At 35.3% G+C, this 10,000-nt stretch overlaps 1 protein-coding gene across 2 annotated transcripts in view; it reads left to right on the forward strand.

Moving 5' to 3' along the window:
* The window catches only part of LOC136826160 (mucin-2-like), a 14,122-nt gene extending 5,435 nt beyond the window's left edge, over positions 1-8,687 (forward strand). Inside the window, exons 2-6 of one of the 2 annotated variants that reach the window (XM_067083194.1) lie at positions 2,263-2,987; positions 4,369-4,491; positions 6,275-6,370; positions 7,112-7,246; positions 8,412-8,687. In XM_067083194.1, the coding sequence (XP_066939295.1) occupies positions 2,263-2,987; positions 4,369-4,491; positions 6,275-6,304 (878 nt within the window). In that variant the 3' untranslated portion in view covers positions 6,305-6,370; positions 7,112-7,246; positions 8,412-8,687. The remainder of the gene's footprint in view (positions 1-2,262; positions 2,988-4,368; positions 4,492-6,274; positions 6,371-7,111; positions 7,247-8,411) is intronic. The other variant, XM_067083195.1, reaches the window with a different exon arrangement.
* The last annotated feature ends 1,313 nt before the right edge of the window (positions 8,688-10,000 follow it).

The raw sequence follows: 10,000 nt of genomic DNA on the forward strand, positions 1-10,000 counted from the left end.
TATGGTAGCATATAGTACTCGCGGTACAAATGTACTTTGTCACAACATATTACGTATTACTCTCATTATCAGTAGCAGTAGTATTCTATATTACTCATTCAATAGTATCGAATTTATTCAACAAAGGGCATGGAATTTGAAATTTTCATAGTGAATAGATGGCCATTTGTAAAAAAAGGTAGACAGTTATAATACTGAAGAAGAAAATTCTGAAAAAATGGATAAATCAGAAGTAATCTTAAACAGCCTACGTCGTCTTTGCTAGGATTTCTCGAAGTCTGTATATCCTTTTCCAGAAATATTTAGTTCCCTATTCTAATAACGGATCTCTTCTTTCCGTATTTCCTACTGCCTTCTGTTACTGCTTCCAAAATGAGTGCCATGTTCTTTGGAAGCTCGAATTTCAAGTGACCTTGTTCAAAGGAACTGGGTTTTGCTGAATAATAATAATAATAATAATAATAATAATAATAATAATACTAATAATAATTTAATAATAATAATAATAATAATATTATTATTATTATTATTATTATTTAAATTTTAATTTAAACCCCGTGCCGCGTTGCACTCGTTAAGCTACACTAATCCCATGGATGTTGTTTAAAAGTTGGGAACTCGAGATTCAATTAGTTCACTGGTTTATTGGATGTTTTTATTCTTCAGTATATTCTACAAACATCAATAATCTCGTTCTCGCTGCTTTAGCAGTCGCTAAATATGAAGGTTTTCAATATCCTCACGGAACAATCTTAGGGCATATTTTTCAAGAGCTCTGCAGTGAAATTTTAAAAACCTTTTCAGAATTCAGCGTATATTAATACTGGGAACTGAGGGTCGGAATATACCCTAGACTCCTAAATTCATCCTTTATCCTAATCAAACATACAGTCCTGTCTTCATCCCCGTCCACTGAATAACTGTAAAATCGCATTTTATCTGGAATGGAATGGAATATAGAGTTAAGGCCAAAGGCCAAGCGCTGGGACCTATGAGGTCATTCAGCGCTGAAAGGATAATTGAGGGTGAAAGGTTACAAAGGTATAACAGGAGGAGAACCTCGCAGTTGCACTATGAAATAACCGTTTGGGGGGGATGGATAGGAAAATGAAAGAAAAGAATATGAAAGGAGGTACAGTAAAAGGAATGAAAGGGGTTGCAGCTAGGGGCCGAAGGGACGCAGCAAAGAACCTTTAGTAATGCCTACAGTGCAGCCCGTGAGGTGCACTGACGGCACTAACCCCCTACGGGGGCATTTTATCTGCACCCACTCCGAATCAGTATCCATGGTCAATGTTTCTAATCTTCTCAATCTCTAATATTTTACAACATTTCTCAATCACCATTTGATTCGTGTCTATAATTATGAAATCTTTTGTAATTTATTCATTATTAACCTCAAACTTACAATTACTTGTTTTACATTTGCTCCTGCATGAATCGTCTTTTTATCCTATACGTCTCCCACTCAAGTTTTATCTTATCAAAGTTCTTAAGAATTAAATCTCTCGCAACCGGATTACATACGTCATGCCTATACTCCCAGCAGCTGGCTTATCAGTAATACTTGGGATCGTCCTCTCAACATTCTCGATTTTCTATGAAAAATATTGTTTATGAGATCTTCCTTTGGTTCTTCACTCGGTATGTATCACAATTTTGAGCGAAGGCTCTTCCCATTTTTTTTATTACACTGTCAACATTAACAATTTTACGCAAAGCATCACTTCCCTTTCCCTCTTTTCAAGATTCGTAACTATTCTATGTAAGTTAGCTGTCAGCAACTGGCATTCCTTCCATAGCCTCAATTATGTCTTCCTCTTTTTCTTTAAGACTCCAGTTATTGCCTGAAGACTCAGCACCCGGAAGAATCTTCACAAACAGAATCCACTGTCTCCAACCTTACCTATGACCTTGTCTTCCATTTCATCTACATTTCCAAACTCTCACTTATCTGCCATAGTGTCAGCAATGACTCTTTCTCAAAAGTTTCCAGGCATATTTGATCAGCTATTCACACCATTCATTTCTTGAATGTATAACTATAATTATACTTCTCTGTATTTTTTAATCATTTAATAATTTCCTTTTGAGTCTTTCCTTCCTGCTTGCAGGGACAAGGAATGAACTGTCTATCCATACCCGTCAGGGGTACATACTTATGAAGAAAGTTCCCCAGATTTTCCATTTCTATTCTTTCAGATTTACCGTAAAATGTCTCTTTTCTAATAAAGCTCACATCACCTTCATTTTGTCTTCTAGGTTCTACTGAAGCTGTAACTACAATCACACAGGCTGGGGCTGTAGCGCCTGAGATCTCACCTGTGACCTCTACAACAAACAAAACGGTTGTTGACAACTCAGACTCCAACTTCCTCCTGTCCAGCAATATTACGGAAACGAAAGATACAACAACAACAACAGCTACATCCCATGGTCAGGAAAAGGAGTCAGCTCTTGATGATGCTGCAGTCAATGCTATTCTGCACAACCCTGACTCAAGTTCGAGTGTAAATAACCCTGACACTCATCATAAAAGCAACGACAAAATGCACGAAAACAACTCGATTGCACCTGCCAATGTTGACAAACTACCCTCACCGGATCACACAGAAAATGGGGAAAACACTGCAGCAATGAACAAGGGCCCCAGTATCAGTGACACACTTAGTGGCAGACCTGATCAGCAATTCGTAATCAACGCACTTCCATCGGAAGCCGAGCCACTGGCCTTGCAAAACACACCGTCGACAACTGTTCACCAATCTCCCAGTACCACTGACATGACAACAGCAACGCCAACAGAAGACGTGAAACACACCTCCATGCATGAACTTGACGCGTACAATCTCACTCGGGCTCTATCCACAGTGGCTACAGCTCTTGGAGAAGATGCGCCTACGGCTGCCTCCACTTCGGCTATGCCTTCAGGGTTGATTTTCATCATAATCTTGGTGGTGCTCGTCCTTGTGGAAGTGGGAGTAGTGGTAAGTTGAATTACAAGTTGAAACTCTTCATTAGTTATTCACTGAGAACACTAACAAACTTCATGGGGGGGATGCACAAATTACTTTCAAATAATAATTTAAAGAGCTTCTTAACATTCATAGCAAAAGTAGGTCTTTGAGCAAGCTTTCAATTACCTAAATATTTGGTGTTGTTTTCAAAAATCAGTTACATAGCTTTTCATCACTAGTTTGTTACGAAAGACAGTATCTCTCTCTCTCTCTCTTCTCTCTCTCTCTCTCTCTCTCTCTCTCTCTCTCTCTCTCTCATTTTCATGAGAGAGCTTACTGCTTACATTTTCTCTTCACAAGCTCTAAGTTCAAGGACTGTATGGTTTGGAGAAAGTATCTTTCCCCCTTCTTCCAAGCTCTAAAACTTTCCCAATGCATTTGCTTTTCCTAAACATTGTCATCACCTATGCGTTTGTAGGCCTATATCTTTGCATTAAAATACAGATTACTCTTTTTCTACTTAGCCTAAGCTACGTTCAATGATTCACATGCCCCTCCCAATGTCTTTATAACAATGATAACAGTTCACATAAAAGGTTGGCACTTTGCATGCTTATACTGCACCTTCTCGACTTGGTGTCAAGTTTTTCATTTGAGCGGGTAAATCGTAAAGCTGATAACCAAAGTTCATTTATTATCCCAGCGTTTCAGTAGCCCACGCTACCATTGGCAGAAAGTGAGTGGCACCAGGGATACATACATGGTATATTCATGCCCAAAAATTGATTTACAAGGAAAGAAGACCAATGGGGGATGCAAAACCCAACCCCCTCCTTTGTAAACCAGTTTTTGGACATAATATACTATGCGTGCACCCGGTATTAACCAGGTATGCGCTAGCACTGAACATGGCGGAAGCTCCTGGGGACGCCGTCTTTAGTACTAGCCCCTCGGGGATCAAAGTATTACATACACCCATTTCTGTACTGCGTGGTCGAAAAATTATATTAATAAGCGATATCTTCGCGCGGCCGTCGACTTTACTTAGCGTGAGTTTACCCTGGATTTGACAAAGGGGGATACATACAGGGTTAATACCCATGCACCCCTGGTGATATTCACCCTTTGTAAATGGTAGAGTGGGTTAGAGAAATGTCAAGATAATAAATGAACTTCAGCCAAGTGATTTATAATTTACCTGCTGAAACTAAAAAATTTAAGATGCCAAGTTGATGGGACGCAGTATAAGCTCAACGGCATACATAGCGCCATTCTTTTCAACAAGGTATGTCTCAAAGGAACTCTTCTTCCAAATTAATAATAATAATAATAGTAGTAGTAGTAGTAGTAGTAGTAGCATGGATCTGCCTCTGAAACGGCTCCCTAGAGTAAACTCCCTCTGCACCAACAGAACTTAGTCAACTGGTGGAAGGAGCGAGACATATCCTGGAACGGCGAGAGAAGGTACTTCTCGTATCTCATCCTACTTCTCAACAGGAAAAGCACCAGTACCGCGGACGCTGGCCCTATAGATGTAAGTATGAGTCCCTTAATTATTGCGTATTTTTCATGGCATCTACAGATACTCATTGCATTGTCTCTTGATATATCATACTTTCTGACATCTTGTTAGGCATACCCAATATTATATATATATATATATATATATATATATATATATATATATATATATATATATGTGTGTGTGCGTGTGTGTGTGTGTAATATACATACACGTGTGTGTGTGTGTGTGTGTATGTGTGGCAAAATGACTGCCGGTTCTGTCATCATATTTATGTCGTCAACAACAACTTTCTTTTAACTATAATGAGCGGAAATGGTATTATCCTGGATTCAACCAGAAACCGAAAACTTTTAGACCTATATTTGGGCTGCTTTTACCAACTACATCTAAAATTAAACAACTTTGCCTTTACGTGACATTAGACGCAAGTGTAGGCTACTGCGCGACCTCCGAAGGATAGGCTTAGGTTTGGTTAGGGAAATTAGTTTACAGTGGATGTCTATTTGATCATTCAATTCTTATCGGAATATTGCGATGAAAGTTGCTTCTAGTTGAAAATGCAAAATACAACCAAATAAATAAATAAATCATGTACGAAAACCTGTGATTTACAAAAACTGCTACATACGTTTACAAATACACATAGAGGTTGGCTCTACTGTATAAAATGCTATAGAGATATACAGGAGTTTAGTACTATGCTTGTATAAACTAAAGAAGACAGCGTATATTGAAAATTTTCCTTATTGGGATGAAATGGAAATTCGTTTTCTCTAGAAACATTTACCACGGGTAACTTCACTATTAAGGACGTTTTCTTTCACGCACGATTAGCTTCGCGGGCTGACACATAACTGGCAGACGCATTTTTTTTTTTTAACTCTACCTTCGGCTTGCAACCAGATTACTATGAAAACCTTCATGTGTAGTTATTCAAAAGTCTCCTGCTTTATCTTATGAATATGTATAAAAGTTTGGTTCATTCGTATACAGCGAATAGAGACCTGCCTATCTGGTGGTCACAAAAGTTTGAATTAACGCCAACTTTTCTACAAGTATCTTTACTTTCAAAAGATCCACTTTTTACTGGTATGGTGGTAAATGGCAAGCTAACGAGTAGGATAGAAAGATGTCATAATAGAGAAGAAAGACTCAAGGTGCACTGTGATTATATTACTTCACATTCTGGCCATTACATTCCAGCATCAATAATCCCCTTTGTTGATCCATAACCTACTAGCTTTTGTTTTACTTTACGAGAAAGTTTTCTTGTCTTTTGCTTTACTTAACTTCAATTCGAAGACATTCATTCATAAAGATTCATAAGAACTATACAATTCAACGTCAAGGGTATATATATATATATATATATATATATATATATATATATATATATATATATATATATATATATATATATATATATATATATATATATATATAATATAAATATATATAATTAATATATGTGTTTTATAATATATATTTCATATATATATATATATTATTTATATATATATATAATATATATACGTAATTTCTTTATCAACTGAAGCCACAGGAAAACTTTAAAAAGAAACGACAGAGCTTTGTGCCCCAAAGACATGTTAAATTACACGAAAGTACTCGGCACTCTGTCGTTCCTTTTTAAACTTTAAACACATCCCACAAAATAGCCTATATAGCTGTTATGTCTAAACTCCTCCCTTCAACTTTTCCTTCCTTCCTGAGCCCTATTGTCCCCAGGGGACAACAGGAAACTACAATAAAACGTGATCTCATTGACTTGCAGGACGCTACTCCGATCGTACAGGAAGCATAAGAATGAAGTCCACAACGAGAGCCCCCGAACTCCAAATGAAGTACAAAACGATGCTGGTCAAATAGGGTAAGTGGGTGAAATTGTTTTATACTTAGCGATCATAAACTGCGTTTTCCTTTTTTTTTTTTTTTTTTAATTAGAGGTCGACGGAATGGAGATCAAACGTCTTCGTCGAACTCAGGTCAAAAGGGAGAGAGAGAGATGGAAATCTTAGTAAATGAAGTTAAATCAGTGACTGTACTAAGCAGCTGGGTATGATTAATGGTTGACTATTAATGGCTAAGGACCAATTAAATTAAGAAAAAACAAACCTCCCTTGTACTACGATTTAGTAATTAAAATTGTTATTGCAGTCTCTCCACCTCAACATAACTGTGAATATTTCTTATTGCAACATAATTATAAACACTTTTCTCAAGACTGTATGTGTGTGCATGAATGAGTTACATAAACTACATACATATAAAACATATATATATATATATTTATATATATATATATATATATATATATATATATATATATATATATATATATATATAAATATATATATATATATATATATATATATATATATATATATATATATATATATATAATATTAATATATTATATATATACTGTATATATAGACATCCATTCAACACAATAAAGCTAAAATAATACCTGACTTTACCCCCTGAACCAACTCACCAGAAAAGTCTCCCATCTAAATTTACCAACACATTAAAAGCCAGACAATATACAGACAAACTAACTTTCTTAATCCAGTAAGCTCAAATATTCAAACTTCACCATAAATTGCAGATTCGCAACGAAGACATTTTCAACACCCCTGGAATGTGTCAATCGTGGCCGTGACGCAAAATAATCTAGTCAAGAGCTTTGGACAGTGGGTGGGTGGATGCAGATGAATAACTGATGGCGAAGAATGATTGATACGTAAGTTTGCAAGTCACTGTTGCAGTATATCCTTCACACAGGAACAAGCTCCTATCTAAGTGTATGTACAGTGTGTGTGTGTGTGTGTGTGTGTGTGTGTGTATGTATGTATGTATGTATGTATGTATGTATGTATATATATATGTATATATGTATATATATATATATATATATATATATATATATATATATATGTATTTGTGTGTATATGTGTGTATGTATGTATATATATATGTACAGTATGAATGGGTAGACACTGATAATGCATTTGTCTACAACCATTGCATACATGATTTTATGTTTATATACGCGGATACATAGACGTTTATACACTGAGTGGTGTATCAACATGTATTTGTGTACATTATAGATATACATGTATATTTTTTAAACATTAAGTTGTTTCCTCAGTCGGCATGCAATGCTACATTAACCTTTTTTTATTTTTCCTTTTACTGTACCTCCTTTCCTATTCTCTTTCTTCCATCTTACTTTCCACCCTTTCCTTACAATTGATTCAGAGTGCAACTGCAAGGTCTTCCTCCTGTTACACATTTCAAACCTTTTACTGTCAATTTCCGTTTCAACGCTGAAGGACATCACAGGTCCCAGTGCTTGGCCTTTGGCCTAAATTCTATAATCAATTCAATTCAATTCAATATTAACCCTTTTAACATCTGATCCTTGGGTGAACCCGGTACACAAGACATTTACCAGACCAGTCTCTCTCCCACATTTTCCTTGGTTACTAAACCCACGCTGTTCTTCCCCTGTTAGTTCTTCTGTCAGCTGTTTCACCTTATCAGTGAAAAGTCAGCCATGCACCTTTCCTCATGTACTATGTAATTTTACGCATTATAATTATTAATGACCTCTTATCGCCATCACTATTATATACAGTAAGTATATATGTATTTGTATATGTGTATATATAAATATGTATATGTATACATATATATGTGTATGTGTATTTATATAATATATATATATATATATATATATATATATATATATATATATTATATATATATATATATATATATATATATATATATATATATATATATATATATATATATATATATGCATGCGCGTGTGTGTACAGATTACGCTCTGCTATCAAACATTGTCATTCTCACTGACAAAAACTTATTCTAATCAACAGGAAACGGCTTGGCAGAGGAAACGCCATCGGAAGTGATAAATATCGATTCTAAACGAGACATGTAATCCTGACATTACACAGCAGTTACGAGCCTTTACCCTTGGTGTCAGAAATTACTTTGGGATGCGGTTGTTAGCCTCACGCCTTCCTCCACCCGGAGAAATTCCAATTCTATTTGAGTGTCCTTCAGAGGGAATACTTCTTCCTTTAGTAATTTATTATAGTTATGAAAGGAACATCTTCTTAAAAGGAACATTTAAAAAGGAACATTATAAATACATTATTGTTTTGAAGACCTTGTAGACACCTTCGCATTCTTCAAGGTCATGCTGCCAAGTATGGTCTGACGTGGTGCGACCTGATTTTTCTACCGGAAAGTGCTTTTACTGAAAGTATGTCTAGGACAGTTCCTCGTTCCAGTAGTTCGATAACCCTATAGCTTATTTATTTAACACTGCAGCATTCCACATTCATAAGGTATGACTGTTTACTGTATGCTAGTCTTGCTATTTTCAGAGGACTGGTAAATGTGACTGTCATGATATTTTACAACACAAAGTAGCTCCAATACACACCAGAAATATAAGTGGGCTACTTTATCAGCTGGAAGAAATCGGAGGGATTAATCTGTGCTGATAAAGGCCCTTCCTTTGCTAATCCTGAGGTTCTAAGGGATGATAAATGATCCTTTGGAGTTGATTGATCGTGCTGTGCAATATATGAGAGGCAGTCAGACAGTCATTTCCGTTGTTACAAATGCAATGGAATTCAAATACATATAATGTCAAATTTTAAAACGTACATGCATTCCATTGCATTTCTAACAGAGATGACTCTTTGACTGCACAGCACAATCTATTAACTCCAAAGGATCATCTACCATCCCTTAGAACCTCAGTATTAAGCAAAAGAAGGACCTTTATCAACACAGATTAATCCCTCTGATTTCTTCCAGCTGATAAAGTAGCCCACTTTATATTTCTGGTGTGTATTGGAGCTTCTTCTTCCCAGAGGTCAACGTCTATGTTTCCACTGACAACTAACAGCTGTGCTACAGCAATGTATATCTCAGTCAATCAATATTACCAGTACCACTATTCAAAACAATTTTAGAGCATTTTTCCTAAAGGAAGTTAGCAGATAAAAAGATATCTATCCATAATGTATATATATATATATATATATATATATATATATATATATATATATATATATATATATATATATATATATATATATATATAATAATCATCAGACTCCATCCTATGTTCCCTGTATAAACCATGTGGAAAAAACTAGGTAAAGTTTGATACAACTCCAGGTACCTAGTAGCAATAATAATAATAATAATAATAATAATAATAATAATAATAATAATAATAATAATAATAATAATAATAAATGTTTCAAATTAATTTAAAAACATGCAAGGAAAACTGTCAAAATTCGAAAAGAAACCAATCTTGGTTTGATGAACCCTACTTCCAAAGAATCCCACAGAAAACACATCACCTTTAATAAAGATGGAATCACTCTCAAATAATTAACTAAATTTTCCTGAAGGTCTCCAGGAAGACTTTTAAAATCAG

This window comes from Macrobrachium rosenbergii, chromosome 40, assembly GCF_040412425.1.
Source record: "Macrobrachium rosenbergii isolate ZJJX-2024 chromosome 40, ASM4041242v1, whole genome shotgun sequence".
NCBI lineage: Eukaryota > Metazoa > Arthropoda > Malacostraca > Decapoda > Palaemonidae > Macrobrachium > Macrobrachium rosenbergii.